This window comes from Myxine glutinosa, chromosome 3, assembly GCF_964187855.1.
Source record: "Myxine glutinosa chromosome 3, kmMyxGlut1.1, whole genome shotgun sequence".
Classification (NCBI taxonomy): domain Eukaryota; kingdom Metazoa; phylum Chordata; class Myxini; order Myxiniformes; family Myxinidae; genus Myxine; species Myxine glutinosa.
In genome coordinates, this window is record NC_136263.1 from 35,273,762 (window position 1) to 35,290,173 (window position 16,412).

At 47.7% G+C, this 16,412-nt stretch overlaps 1 protein-coding gene across 1 annotated transcript in view; it reads left to right on the forward strand.

Moving 5' to 3' along the window:
- LOC137417058 (uncharacterized) overlaps nt 1–16,412 on the forward strand; it is a 75,155-nt gene that overhangs the window by 32,432 nt on the left and 26,311 nt on the right. The window contains exons 6-7 of the mRNA XM_068102810.2: nt 2,025–2,291; nt 2,845–3,111. Of these exons, the coding sequence (XP_067958911.2) occupies nt 2,025–2,291; nt 2,845–3,111 (534 nt within the window). The remainder of the gene's footprint in view (nt 1–2,024; nt 2,292–2,844; nt 3,112–16,412) is intronic.

Sequence of the window (16,412 nt, forward strand, 5' to 3'; positions counted from 1 at the left end):
GCCTCAAGAACGTCGGGTTTCCTTCCTTTCAGTTTAGTGTTTAACAACAGGAGCCAGTGTTTAAAAAGGTACTCATAAGTGTTTGTGGTTTATAATATTTTTACTTCTGGTAGTCGTAACCCATGAAACACCACGATAAGCTATTGTTACATTTGTGGGGGGTAGACAATGATTACCTTAGAGCCAGGTAGAATTGTATAGGTAGTGTGCTCCGACTGTCGTGAAGAATAAGAAACCCCATGTACATAAGTCGGAAATTTGTTTAGACCGGATGTCGTGTAAAAGCATATCTTCGTTCCCATGAGAGGGGTGGGGTTATGTTAATTAGTTCGGGATTATGGGTAATTAATCCCCTGTACGTATCCCTCTGTTATTTTTCCTCTGTTCCTTATGACAATGCAGTACACACACAAAGCAAGAAATCGCGCATTTAGAACACTAAATAAAAGCGACCGGAACCAGGACATTCAACCACCAATGATACCGCCGACCTGGTGATCACAAAGGCACGGCAGGTCCATAAGGCCATGCCCCGAAGAGCAGTGATTGGTCCGGGTTTGGTTCGAGCAAGGACTGCTAAGATGGAACTATTGTGTTAGTGGAGCTGGCACGGGTGGGTCGGATGACATCAGAGCCTTGAGTACGAAGGAGTTGGGAGGGCTAACATTCTCTCTGATTTTCTGGGTTTGGTGGCGAACGGTGGTGTTCCCGACATTTTGTCTCTTTGGTTAGATCGCTCTCTCCGGGCTGGCCTCCATAGCGAACGGTGACACATACGGTGCGCTCTTGAGCGAGGGACATTCATTGAGAGCGGTCATGATTTTATATCTCTCTCTGCTTCAGGATTTCACAACGAACGGTCGAAGTTCATGAGCTCTCTTGGCTTTCTTCCGGCTTGTGGACCAGTGGTGAACGGTCGCCGATAAGCTCTTGCGTTGGAACATTGGTGCTGCGCAGCCACAGTTCATAGTGCTCTTGCGCTGGGAGACATGGGTGCTGGTGAGGCAAACGACGAGGACGAATGCGGCTGAGTGAACGAGGGCGCGCTGAGGCCTACTTCCTGCCAGGGCCTGTGCCGCACCCGGATTACATGCTTGGGGCCTGGATGATTCCCGACGGGGTTCAGGAGCCGCTCAGAGCTAAGTGCCCACACACAAATTTTTACTTTCATTCTTTTATATTTCCCCTTGTATTGTATACGAGTGTGTGTGGGGACGTCCCGTTTAGGAATCTTAATGTTATCGTGCATTCCTTTGTTACCGGAATTTCTTCAACAAAGCCGGTATTTTTGTACATTTTAAATCTGTGTGGGCTTGGAATTAATTATTGCAGGTTCGAAGATGTCCGGCGGACCCATGCAGGCAAGCGCTCGCGGCCCTTGGTCTGCCATTGGATTGAACCCCTCGGCGTTAAAGCTCATTTGGTCATCTGTCGCCCTGCGGTGTTCACTTCAGGGTAGACACACGACACTATTTATCAAGATGAAAATCCCCTTGGAGAGGGGGGATATTATTATTAATTTTGTTTTGTAATAACATAAACATTGTGCTATTATCATAGGTGTTGTTATTACTTGTGTTATTAAAAGCAGCTTTGGAAAAACGCCATGATAAGCTGTCTTAACACTGATATACATCTCAACATGGATTTCACCCAAGACAGACAGCCTCCTTGGGGAGTAAGTTAGATTAAGTCACTACAACCTCCATTGTGTGGTGACCCATAGGCCTCTTGCCAAGTTTGGTTGATTGGATAAGTAACGGCCGAATGTATCATGGTCAGATAGACAAACAGACACCAAATTGCGTATTTTAGTCTGATGCATCAACCAGGAAATCAGTTTTTTAATCTTTTACTTAATCTAATTCCAGTCTGAAAAATAATTTCAGAAGTCACTCGGTAGCATAACTTGTCCCTCGTAAGTGAAAATAATGAACAGTATACCTCATATATATATTTATCATAAATGTGTATGATTCAAAGGTTATTGCATTCCTTTCTTTATCTTATTGCATTCCTTTCAGAGTCAACGTCCCCCAAGGAAACCACCAAATGAGAGCGTCACAAATCAGCCCGAGCCACTGGTGGAGATACCAGCTCCTGAATTTAACACCCCTTCCAATAATCCTGAATCTCCTGATGCCTCAAAGGTTCACTCAGACCATTCATATCTCACTCAAGAAAGCCCAAGGAGTGGGAAGAGAGAGCTGAGTATGCTGGAAGACACAATAAGTCAACTGAAGAAGCGTCTCTCGATGACCCAGCAGAAATCCAGTCTCCTACGAAAAGAGGTAACATCACTAGGCTATTGTGAACTCACCCCAAGATAAGCAACTTGTGTCTCCAAATGGAACCTTAAACTATGGATTTGAAATCCTACATAAATACAGGATACTTTGTCCCTTCAGCTATGCAGAAGTACTGGAAATACGGAAACAAAATGCTGAAAATCATAAAAACCTAGTATTTTAAATTACTGCAAAACTGCAATCCACATTTTTAGTTTTACACATTACACAGTTGCTAATATATAAAGAAGTCTTCTAAATTAGGATGTATCACAGGAACTAAGTGGAATATTTCAACACGACTAGCTCACTCTCCCCTTGCCGAGTATGATTACGAAGGCCCAGGTTTTATCCGTGATTCTGTTTTTATTCACATCCATCAACCAGGAAAGCATTCAGTTTTTTAATCTTTCAATTTATCTCATTCAAAGTTGAAAAATAATTTCAGAAGCCACTCGGTAGTATAACTGTCTCGTACCTTATCCAGGTTATTAATCAACAGTGGACTTCATCGATTTATCATAAATGAGTTTGTATCTTCATATGTTCTTTTCAGGGTCAGCATCCCCCAAGAAAACTACCAAAGGAGAGCATCATGAATGAGCCCGTACCACTACCGGAGATTCCCAACAATGATTGTAGCACTCCTTCCAATAACCCTGAATCTCCTGATGCATCAAAGGTTTACTCGGACCATTCTTACCTCACTGAAGAAAGCCCAACGAGTGTGAAGAGAAATCTGAGTGCGCTCAAAGACCCAATAAGTCAACAGGAGAAACATCTCAAGACAACCCAGGAGAAATCCTGTCACCTGCAAAAAACGGTAACATAACTAGGCTATTGTGAAATCGCTCCAAGATAAGCAGCTTGCATCTCCAAAGGGAACTTAAAGCTATGGATTTGAAAACCTACATAAATATGGGATAATATTTTATCTATGGGATAATATGTTCCTTCAGTTGTGCAAAAATATGTGAAATCCTTAAAATTCCTAAAAAATATTTAAAACAGCATTTCAAATTACTGGAAAATGCAATCGAATTTTTTTTTTATACATTTCGTACAGCTGATAATATAGGCTGGCAAGATGGCCTTGAGGTACACACACTTGTCTCTAAGTTGTCTACCCTGAGTTTGAACCTCGACCCGGTTATAAACTGTCATCTCGTGTTTCACATGCTGGGGATTCATCAATATGTGCATCATCCCTCGGATATATGTTAAACTGGGCATCCCTTCAGCCGGCATTCGTTCGTGGACGTTAAAGATCCCCACAGTGTCATTCACAAAGAGTTGGTGAGCCATCACCGTCACCATGAACAAATTCCAAATTCCTGCCCAAACCTACAGATGGCATTGCGTCAGTGGCACAGCCACGCCCTCGGTCAATGATGCTACGCTGCAACCTTGTGGTACATATGAAAGAAGAAGAAATATGATTACTATGGTTCACATTTTATGCACGATTCCATTTTTATTCACACGAACACACTCGCTACCTACGGGAGCAGCAGGACGGGTCATACTGTACTATTATCCTTTCTGATATATATTTATATGCAGTCACGTGAAAAAGTAAGTACACCCCATGTAAAGTTTGGACTTTTTCAACACATTTCAACATACAGCGATTTGATCTTCATTTCAACAATATTGACAGATAAAGGTGATATAATATAACAAATATCATGAAACATTTACATTTTGTAGTCCATTGTATAATTTAAATAAACATAAATGCAAATTTCACATGTGGAAAAAGTAAGTACACCCCCACATTTATCACTACTTCAAATACCTAAAATTAGAATCAGGTGCACCAGTTCAGGTGCAAATGGTTATAACATCATTAGAGAGGATCTTGGAGGAACCTGTCTTATTTAAACCTCAGACATTTAGTTTGGTTTGTACTTTGTTGTTGAAGTGTGTGGCGTCACCATGCCTAGAACAAAAGAGCTCTCTGATGCCTTCAGAAAGAAGGTTATAGATGCCTACGAGTCTGGGAAGGGATTCAAAAAGATCTCCAAACAATTTGAAATCAATCATTCGACTGTCCGGAAGATCATCTACAAGTGGAGAAGATTCCAAACAACTGCCAACTTGTCCAGGCCAGGCCGCCCCAGCAAGTTCAGCCCGAGAGCAGACCGCAAGATGCTGAAAGATGTCTTTAAGAACCCCAGAATGTCATTACAGGACCGACAGGTAGCTCTTGCCACTGTTGATGTCAAAGTGCACGAGTCTACCATTAGAAAGAGGCTGCACAAATTTGATCTACATGGGAGGGTGCCAGGAGGAAACCTTTGCATCCCAGAAAGAATCTCAGGGCAAGACTAAAGTTTGCCAATGGACACCTAGGCAAAGACCAGCACTTCTGGGACAATGTGCTCTGGACAGATGAGTGAAATGTAGAGCTATTTGGCCACAGTACCAGAAGACATGTTTGGCGAAAACCAAAGACAGCATTTGACCACAAGAACCTGATACCAACTGTAAAGCATGGTGGTGGAAATATTATGGTTTGGGGCAGCTTTGCTGCATCAGGGCCTGGGCAGCTCACCATCATAGAATCCATCTGAATTATTCATTGTACCAGAGGGTGCTTGAGGATAACATGAGGCCATCTGTCGGAAAGTTGAAGCTCAACCGAAGGTGGACCTTGCAACATGACAATGACCCTAAACATACCAGTAAATCCACCAAGGAATGGCTGAAAATAAATAAATGGAGGGTTCTGGAATGGCCAAGTCAAAGCCCGGATCTAAATCCCATCGATATGTTGTGGGGGGATTTGAAACGAGCTGTGCATGCAAGAAACACCTCAAACATCACACAGCTGAAAGAATTCTGTATGGAGGAGTGGGCAAAAATTTCTCCCAGTCGACGTCAGAGACTGGTGGACAGTTATAAGAAACGCCTACTTGAGGTTGTTTCTGCAAAAGGGGGCAATACCACCTATTAGAGCCAAGGGTGTACTTACTTTTTCCACATGCGAAATTTCCATTCATGTTTATTTAAATTATACAATGGACTACAAAATGTAAATGTTTCATGATATTTGTTATATTATATCACCTTTATCTGTCAATATTGTTGAAATGAAGATCAAATAGCTGTATGTTGAAATATGTTGAAAAAGTCAAAACTTTACATGGGGTGTACTTACTTTTTCACATGACTGTATATATCAGATGAGTTAATCAGTTAATAATTTATATCAGTTAATTGTGGATGAGTTAATCTCCAATGCACTTCTACATATACTTGCATACATATACGTACATACGCTCACATATGGGGTCTGCCAAGCAGGCACGTAAGACATCGGCCATTATAAACCTCGCAGTGTTAAGTATGGAAAATTTCTGAAGAGATTTCGGTTGGCTCAATAGCACAGTGGGCTGTCACCGCATAAGTGATGGAGGTCCCTGGTTCGAGTCCCGGGTTGAGTCAGAATTTTCCACACGAGCCCCACGCAGTAATTTAATTCCTGTTTCTTAAAAAATTGTAGATGAGTTAATCTCCAATGCACTTCTACATATACTTGCATACATATACATACGCTCGCATATGGGGGCTGCCTAGCAGGCACGTAAGACATCGGCCAATATAAAGCTCTCAGTGTTAAGTGTGGAGGACTTCCGCTTCCGGTCCACTCGAGCAAGGAGGCTTGCTTCGATCTCTCCACAGCATCGAAGTCCTTTCCACGGGTGTGGTGCTGACCGGGCCGCCGTGGTGTTCGCATTACAGCCCGACGGAATATCGTCGCTTCATGGCTGCTTTCCGCCGCCGAAATCCAGCGCGGCTTGGGTGATTCTGCCCCTGTTTGGAAAACACCCAGCGAGGCCTTCATCGGGGCCGAGCGAGCAAGGCTTCCGCTGCCGAAATCCAGCGCGGCTTGGGCGATTTTGCCCCTGTTTGGAGAATACCAAGCAAGGCCTTCATCGGGGCCGAGCGAGCAAGGCTTCCGCTGCCGAAATCCAGCGCGGCTTGGGCGATTTTGCCCCTGTTTGGAGAATACCAAGCGAGGCCTTCATCGGGGCCAAGTGAGCAAGGGCGTGACGGGACCTGGTTCGCGCCATTGACCGAGTGGTTCGCACCAACCGGAGCTGTTTTCGGATGACGTGCTGATGTCCGTGGACTTCGCGCCAAGCTCTGGGCCGACCGGGCCGACGTGGTGTGGTGCTGACCAGGCAAACGTGGTGTGGTGCTGACCAGGCAAACGTGGTGTGGTGCTGACCGGCCGATGTGGTGTGGTGCTGACCGGGCCGCCGTGGTGTGGTGCTGACCGAGCTGATGTGGTGTGGTGCTGACCAGGCCGATGTGGTGTGGTGCTGACCGGGCCGACGTGGTGTGGTGCTGACCGGGCCGACGTGGTGTGGTGCTGACCGGGCTGACGTGGTGTGGTGCTGACCGGGCCGATGTGGTGTGGTGCTGACCGGGCCGATGTGGTGTGGTGCTGAACGGGCCGACGTGGTGTGGTGCTGACCGGGCCGACGTGGTGTGGTGCTGACCGGGCCGACGTGGTGTGGTGCTGACCGGGCCGACGTGGTGTGGTGCTGACCAGGCCGATGTGGTGTGGTGCTGACCGGGCCGCCGTGGCGTGGTGCTGAAGGGGCCCCCGCAGCCGTGATGCTGACGCCGCCCTCCCCCCCCCCCCCCAACTCCCCAGAATTTTCATGTTTTAAACGTTTCCCAGTGTATACCCTGGATTAGAATAGGTACACCGTATCCCTGCGTGTCGTAAGAGACGACTAAGAGGGTTGGCGTCAGGAAGGGCATCCGACCATAAAAACATTGCCTCAAAAAGAGAACCATGACAATTACAACTACATATGGGCAGGGTACAGCCCGAAGTGGAGATCGGTTTCTGAGGTTTGGGACATGGAATGTAGGGACAATGACAGGGAGATCAGGAGAAGTGGTGGAAGTATTGGTCAGAAGAAGAGTGGACATATGTTGTGTGCAAGAGACGAGATGGAAGGGAAGTGGTGTGAGAATGGTGAAGGGTAGGCAGGGACAGAAATACAAGTTTGTGTGGCAAGGGTGCCTGGAGGGCGTGAATGGTGTTGGTGTCCTGTTTTCTGAGGAGTTTGTAGACAGTGTGGTGAGTGTGACTAGAGTGAGTGATAGGTTGATGATGGTGAAAATGATGATTGGAAAGCTCTTGGTGAACGTCATCTCGGGATATGCTCCACAGGTTGGTCGGAGCGATGAAGAGAAGGACAAGTTCTGGTGTGCGATAGAGAAGCTGATGGAAAACGTGAAAGATGAGGAAGTTGTTGTGGTAGGAGAAGACCTAAATGGACATGTGGCAAGGAGTATGGATGGTTTTGAGGGAGTTCATGGGGGTTACGGATATGGTGTGAGAAATGGAGAAGGTGAAAGGATTTTGGAGTTTGCTGATGGAGCTGATTTGTTGATTTGTAATACTCAGTTCCAGAAAGAGGATAATAAGCTTGTTACATACACGTCAGGTGGGTCGATGACGACCGTTGACTACCTGATGGTGCGGAGGCGAGATAGGGGGCACCTCCGGGACACAAAGGTGATCCCGGGGGAGGAGGCTGTTTCACAGCACCACTTGGTTGTCTGCGACATAAGGGTGAAAGGTGCGAGGAGAGCGCGGCGGGTGAAGTACCAACTGAGAATGAAGGTGTGGAGGTTGAAAGAGGTGACAGTAAGGGAGGCATTAAAAGAGAGGCTGAGTAGGGTAGAGGATGATGTGGTTGAGCTTGAAAGTGGTTGGATGTCAATGAAAGATAGTCTGTTGGGAGCCGTTGGTGAGGTATGTGGATGGACAAAAGGACCACCGAGGCACTCGGAAACATGGTGGTGGGATGATGAAGTTGGAAAGAGGATTGACGAGAAGAGGAAGAAGTTCAAGGAGTGGCAGAAGGCGAAGGGTACGGGAGCAGAAACAGCAGAGCATGAAAGTTATAAGGCAGCCAAGAAGGCTGCAAAGAAAGAGGTAGCAAAGGTGCAGGAGGCATGTAGGAAAATGTTCGGAGAACGCTTGGATTCGGAAGAGGGTCAGAAAGCAGTATTCAGGATTGCAAAGCAGATAGCGAAAGAGAGGTGTGATGTGATGGGGGTGAGTTGCTTGAAGGATGAAGTGGGACAAATCGTTGTGGACCCAGATGGAATTAAAGGAAGATGGAAAAGATACATAGAAATGCTGTTGAATACAGAGAATGAATGGGATGGCAACATAGAGAGTAACCCAGTTTTAGGACCAGCAGAGAAGATAACTGAGAAGGAAGTTGAGGAAGCGATAAAAGCAATGAAGAGGAGAAAAGCGGGAGGGCCGACGGGAGTTGTGGGAGATATGTTGAAGGCAGCAGGAAGTTGGGGTGTGAAGAGAATGACAGAGATCTGTAATCTGGTGGTGAAAGAAGGCCGCATTCCAGTGGATGGGAACTGAGTACCCTCATCCCTCTATACAAGGGGAAAGGTGACCCTCTGGAGTGTGGCTCGTACCGAGCGATAAAGTTATTGGAGCATGGAATGAAGGTATTGGAAAGGGTGTTGGAGAGGAGGATAAGGAAGAAAGTGAAGATCGACGAAATGCAGTTTGGATTTATGCCAGGAAGAGGAACGACAGACGCGCTTTTCATTGTGAGGTAGTTGCAGGAGAAGTACATGGAGAAGAGGAAGAAGTTGTTTCTTGGGTTTGTTTATCTGGAGAAAGCATTCGATAGGGTTCCACGCAAAGTATTGACATGGGCAGTGAGGAAGTTAGGAGTGGAGGAATGGTTGATCAGAGTAGTGATGGCAATGTACAAAAGAGTGCGCACAGCTGTAAGGACGAAGGACGGGAACAGTGGTGAGTTTGAGGTGAAGTTAGGAGTGTATCAGGGGTCGGTACTAAGTCCACTACTTTTTGTAGCTGTGATGGAGGTGCTGGCTCAGAACGTAAAGGAGGGTTTACCGTGGGAGTTGTTGTATGCAGATGATCTGGTGTTGATTGCGGAAAGTATGGATGGACTGAAGGAAAAGATGAACAAGTGGAAGGAATGTATGGAGACAAAAGGTCTGAAGGTGAATATCAGAAAGACGAAGGTGATGGCAAGTGGTAAAGCATGTGGTGAGGTGGAAAGAACTGGGAAGTGGCCCTGTGCTGTGTGCAGGAAGGGTGTCGGAGTGAACTCCATTCAATGTACAATGTGCGCTGAGTGGGTTTATAAAAAATGTAGTGGTCTGAGAGGGTCATTAACCAGTGTGGCAGCTACATTCAAATGTAAGGTGTGCACAGAGGGAGCTGCAGATGGAGGAAATGTTGAGTTGGATCTTGGAGACGGCGTGAAGCTGGAAGGTGTGAAAACATTTTGCGACCTCGGAGACATGCTGAATGGAGAAGGTGGATCAGAATCGGCAACGGTTGCTAGAGTGAGATGTGCATGGAAGAAGTTTCCGGAACTGAGTGGCGTGCTGATGAGGAGGGGAGTGTCGTTGAAGCTGAAGGGAAAGGTGTATGCTGCATGTGTGAGAAGTGTTATGATTTATGGGAGCGAGACATGGGTAATGAACGTAGAGCAGCAACGAAGGCTGGAAAGGGTTGAAATGCGAATGGTTCGATGGATGTGCGGAGTATTGTTGAGAGAGAGGAAGACAAATGATGAATTGCGAAAGATGATGGGAATAGAGCCTGTGATTGATGTTAGGAATAGGTTGAGATGGTTTGGTCATGTGTTGAGGAAGGATGAAAGTGACTGGTTGAGAAGAGTGATGGAAATGAATGTAGAAGGAAGTAGAGGACGGGGAAGACCGAGAAAGACTTGGCTAAAGATGGTGGAAGAAGAAATGCGGGCAAGGGGGCTAACAAGGAGAGATGCATAAAATAGGGCAAAATGGAGAAGATTGTCATGGGGACCGCAAGGCTAACCCCAGCTCTAGCAGGGAAAATGGCTTGTAATGCATGTTGTTGTTGTTGTTGTTGTTGTTGTTGTTAAGTGTGGAAAATTCTGAGGAGATTTTGATGGCTGAATAGCCCAGTGGGCTGTCACCGCGTAAGTGATGGAGGTCCCTGGTTCGAGTCCCGGGTTGTCAGAATTTTCCACACTAGCCCCACGCAGGAATTTAATTCCTGTATGTTTATATATATATATACAGTATATATATATATATATATATATAGATATATATATATATATATATATATATATATATATATATGTATATATATATGTATATAGATAGTGTTGCAGATTTGAAAATCCTTTGTTTGTAAATATCACCCTGTGTAAATGCAATGATTCCTTGTAAATACCTCCGTTAATTGTAAAGGTCAAAGGTCGTCCCCTTCGTTAATCCATCGCATGCACGTAGAAAATCATATACCCTTCTAAGTAGTTATTTCTTATTCTATGTTAGTTTAAGGCTCTGTTTCCCACTAGTTGACTCTGGATTGCACCAAATGACATTAGATAGTTCCCTTTTCAAGTTTCCCCCAATCATCTCTTCGAAGTGCCAGTGCATTGGGCGGTTTTCTTCACCCCAAACTCCATTACGCACGCGGTCAGCTCGGAGAAGAAAGGCGTGTCTCCACCTCGTCATGAGAAGGAGGAGTGAGCCAGCCCCCGATCATCCAACCAAGGATGAGGGGTTTGGCCTGAGAGGGCGGAGAGAGAGCGTTCGAGGAGGTTCGCGAAAGTTCCATGGGCGTGGTTATATAACCCGTCGCCCGGAGCCTCCCACGGCAGTCCACCGGAGCCCAGTTGAGAGAGTCCAGTTGAGGAGGAGCTGAGAGTCCAGTTGGAGCAGATGACCGAAAGAGCCATCAGCAGATGAGTGAGGAATCCACCGCAGCTGAGTTGAGTTGAGAAGGAGTTGAGCTTTAATGGCAGTTTGACCCGCGGCCGCGAAGCAACGCCGCCGTACGAACGAGATTGAGGAGGGGCGGCGGCTGCTCACCTCGAGCCTTGCCGTTGACAATGAACCGGACCCGCACCCTTCCAGCCCTGTGGTCCCACCTCCTCATCCGTCCAGCCATCCACCTCCTGCCATTCCTGTCATCATCCCCGTGTAAGTCTGACTGTCGTCTGTTTGTCTGTGTTGTCCCTGGGAATAAGTAAGACTGTATAGGTAAGTAGAATTGCACTGTGTCTTCCTCTTCTGGAAATTATTTTCGTTTCTTTCCTTCTCCTTGGTTCCTTTGATTGTGTAAATAGTAGTAATAAATTCCTGTTCCTCCTTATTCTGCCTTTTCTTCACATCCGTTCGTTTTAGAGGTTTCCACATTGAACACCTGTGGCACGATTTGGCCAACGTTTAGGATCGGGTTTAGTACTGCTAATGGTTCGAGCCGCGGGCTGCTAATCCGCTCGGCAAATAACATCTTGTCCGCGGTCTCGAACGGGGTTGCTCACCTGCCTCGTGGAGATAGAAGGGGTAGAAGCGACCCAGGACCCCAGGGAAATGTATATGGGGGAGAGAGAGAGGAGGAGAGCAAGGAGGATGTGGTTGCGGGGGTATCAGGTGCACAAGATGGCGCCCTCGCGCACGAGGGTTCAGGCGCACAAAATGGCGCTTCGCACGAGCGCGCGGTAGCCGAGCCTGCTGTACCAGCGGGCTTTGACATGCAGCAGTTCATGGCATGGTTCAGGGAATATATGGCGGAGTCGAAGTGCGACAACGAAAAAAGAAGCAGGGAAATGAAAGAAATAAGGGATGAGGTAAGGGGGAGCAGGTGTGAATTGACCGAAAAAATGGGAAGCCAAATTGAAGGGTTGGAAAGCAGAATGAGGGACGAAGCAAGGGGTACTAGTGCCCAAATTGGGGAATTGAGGAATGACATGGGAAACCAAATTGTAGGATTGGAAAACAGAATGGGGGAGCGATTAGAAAATCAAATCGGGGGATTAAAAACGGACATGGGGAATCGAATCGGGGGGCTAGAAGCCAAATTTGAGGGTTTAGACAATAAACCTCCGTTAATTGTTGAGGGTTTAGACAACAAATTTGAGGGGTTAGACAACGGGATGAAAGGGGTGAAGAATGGGTTAACGGGGTTAGAAAACACCATGGAAGGCAAATTGAGGGAAATAGGGGAGCAATCCGCCCGGGAAATTAAACAAATGGGAGATCAGATAGAGGAGGTGAAAATCGGGTTGGAAACTAAATTGGATGCCCAGAGGAATGATTTGGAACAGATGAGGGCAGCATCTACCAAAGTGATGGGAGAAATGGGGGAGGAGATCAGACGAGGTGTGGGCGAGGAGGTCGCGGGGGTACACGAGGAGGTAAAGCGGGGTGAGGAGCGTGTGGAGAAAGAGGTGAGAAATAGTACGGCTAGGTTACAGGGGGGCATAGAAGACCTGACAAGGGGAGTAGAGCAGCTGACGGTGGGACAAAAGGAATTGGGGGAGCAAGTGGAGAAGAACACTGCGGTAATCGGGGGGTTGAAGGCGACTCAGAAGGAGATAAAAAAGGAACTCATAGCGACAAAGAGGGAATGTCAGATGGTACATGAGGGGTTGACAAAGAGGTTGGACGAGGTGATAGAGGCAATGGAGACGAAAGAACGGGAAGTAAGGACGCACATAGAAACGACCAAGGTGGCATTAGAGGAAGAAATTGAGGGGGCGCACCGGGAAATAAAAGAGGTAAAGCAAAAATTAGAGGAAGTGGAAGAGGGGGTGATTGAAATTAAGAAGAGACGGAGGGAAACTCAGAGGGAGATAAAGGAGGAAGTGATGGAATATGTACAAGGTCTGTGCTCAAATCGTGATGATGTGCTTACTGACCAAATAAAGAGTTTGCAGGTGGCGGAGGAGGAGCGAAGACGAGGTGCCGAGGTGAGTGGCGATATACTCGGAAATGTATATGGTGTGAGGGGAGATTCAGTGGGCTTGGGTGTTGGTGTAGACCAGGGTGTTCGTGAGAGACAAATGGTGAGGTGTATGACTGGTCCGGAGTGTATGGAAAGAGGAGGTGTGCAAGGAGGTCTGACTATGGGGAGTGCGGAAGGTATTTGTGAGCCAGGGTGTGCGGCGGTGATCGGGTGTGTGCAAGAATGCACCCACATGAGTGGTACAGAGTATGTACCGGGAGAGAGTGTGCAAGAAGGTGCGCGAGAAAGGTGTGGAACGGAGGTGTGTGTGAGGAAAGAGTGTGTGCCGAGGAGTGAGTGTGCTGTCGAGAGTGAGTTGGTCGTGGCGCGGGTGGGGGGGGGGGGGTGGGGGGGACATTGAAGCGCGTGATGGGGAGTGTTACAGGGGATGTAACGGAAGAGTGCACACCTGTGGTGAGTGTTACGGAGGGCGTAACGGGAGAGTGTGCGCAAGAGGATGTGCGAAAAAGGTGTGTAACAGAGGAGTGCATGATTACAGAGTGCGCTGTCGAGAGTAAGGGTGAATGCGCGACCGAGTGTGGTGGAGAGAGTAGTGAGAGTGACACGGAGCACGAGTTGGTTGTTGCAGGTGAGAGAGAATGTACACCTGGAAAGAAAGGATGCACACCTGGAATGGTCGAGCGCGTGTGGGAATGCACACTTGAGTTGGTAGTGAAGCACGTGATTGGGTGTGCAGATGAGTGCACACCCGTGGTTGTCACAGAGGATGTGACCGAGGAGTGGGCGCGAAGAGGTGTGTTGATGTGTGCGAACGACGAGTGTGTGCCAAGGTGTGCGGTGGTCAGGTGTGTGACGAAGTCTGTGAGCGTAATGAGTTACCTGGGGGGTGTGTAAGAGAAGGTGCAATGACGGAGTGTATGGAGACACCTGGATGTGTAAATAAGGAACGGAACGCGTGGTGTGAGCATGCAAGTGAAGCATCGACGTTAAACGGAGCAGCGGTTAGATCGACTTTTAGCCGAAGCGAGCCCCCGGTTCGTGCCAGGCTTTGTGTGCTGCGGGAACCAGCGGGGATCGTAACCACGGCGGTTTCGAAAGAACCGCCATGCGCGATCCACGCGGGGCCTCGCTCTGAACGGTCGCGTCCGTGCTCCGCTAAGCGAAGCGGGCGGGCCGGTTTGAGGACAGGTAGGAAGAGTCGACACGGCGACCCCTTATGGTTGCGGCGTTCAGGCCGGCCGAGATTGGGGCATCAAACGGTTCCATGCCGAGATGGTGCGTGGAATCTCGGCCCGAGTAAGTCTCCTTCCCTGCACCGAATGCCGGACGGACCCAACCGCCGGCAACAAACCACCCGCATTCATTGCTCGGCTTCGCGAAGCCGGGCTTTGAAAATGTAAAGACGCACCGAGGCTCAAGTTAAAGGACATTTGGTAGGGATAGGGAATTTGTGATTGGCAAAATTTGATTGGCAAATGATTGGTAAACTGATTGGCAGAGATTGGCAAATTTTGATTTGCAGGAATTTGATGGCAAAATTGATAATGGGAGATGCCCGATGTGGAGGAATGGCAACTCTGCCATCCCTCACAAATGGGGCACATGAGCTATAGTTTTATGGGGTTTGGCAGTGAAAACTAGCCCGGGAGGGTTATGGTCAGGTTCAGTATGTCCAGATTTAAAGTTTCGTTGGATTTTTGGGGGATTTGGAAAACTATATATTTTTGGAAACTATATTGTATAGTCAGTCAGAAAACCAATGTTGCTATTTGCACAGACTCCTGTATGGCGGCCATCTTGGATTTTCAAAATTGCCGCCGTAGAACTAATTTTTCTCAATATCTCAGCTTCTAAATAACATAGAGCTTTGATTCTAACGGCTAAACATACATTTTCAAGGGCCCCGAATCCAATGGTAACAAGTTCGATAAGCTAGACATGACCATAGAGCTCCTATGTGGCGGCCATCTTGGATTTTTCAAACTGGCCGCCGTAAAATTGATGTTTCTCAGGATCTCATCTTCTAAATAAGACGGAGCTTTGATTTTTCTAAATCCCAAAAACAATCCAACGAAATCTAAAATCTGGACATGCTGAACCTGACTGTGTTGACTGTAATGAGAAATACTATTCTACTGCGAGTGTTTTGCCCTTTGTGGGCCTTTGTGGCATACTGCCAAATAACACACATACTCCTAATGTTCATGATGAAGGAACTGCGCTCCAACGCGAGTCGAAAGAATTGACGCGACCAAAGACGGAATTCGTCCGAGTTGCTTTATTGAAACAAAACAGCTCAGGTATTCTGACCAGCCCGTTTTTCGGGCAACAATATATATACACATTTATGTCGGGAAGTTTGCCCGGCAAAAGCTATACCGGGCATGCCCGGGTATCAAGGGCGAGCCTTGGAAAGGCGAGTCTGGACCTGCCCGGGCGTGTTTGGCTGCGGCCTGGCAAGTCGAGTCTGGGTGTGCCCGGGCGCTCTGGGCGAGCACTGGAAAGGCGATAGCGGGCATGCCCGGACGCTCTGGGCGAGCCCTGGAAAGGCGATAGCGGGCATGCCCGGACGCTCTGGGCGAGCCCTGGAAAGGCGATAGCGGGCATGCCCGGACGCTCTGGGCGAGCCCTGGAAAGGCGATAGCGGGCATGCCCGGACGCTCTGGGCGAGCCCTGGAAAGGCGAGAGCGGGCATGCCCGGGAAAGACGAGACCGGGCGTGCCCGGGAGGTTCGGGCGTGCCCGGGAACAGTGAGTCCGGGCATGCCCGGGAGAGGCGCGTCTGGCCGTGTTCTGGCCGGTGCAAGGCGATTATGTACATCCAGCGGTAACCGCTACAATGAGAACTTAAAATCTGTTTACGGGTGGACAAGCTACTAAAGTAATAAGTTTGATCCCCAGGGTACAGCTGAGGAAAATAATTAGTTTACAGCGTGTGTTTTTGTATTATTTATATACTGAGCAATATACCTGATATTGTGGTGATGGTGGTAGTGTATTTGTAGCCTATTATACATCAATATGTCTGTGGTGGTGGTTGTATATATCGGTGACGGTTCCCTTTGCTTTGCTGAATCTGTAAACCTTTTTACTAATTTTTTAACTAATTTTACAGCTGAATCTGTAAAACAAGCAAACACCAAACTCCTTCAAGTCTTGACATCTGATGGGGTGGTGACGGCACTCGAGGAGTGGGAAGCACGGAGATCCAAGAATGCAATGTTCAAGTCAATGATGAACTATCTACATCGGGTGGAGACAATCCTGTTATTCGTGGCAGCATCACCGAGTGCTGACCTGGTGCTTCACCTCCAAGCTGGAGAAGAACTGAGCAAG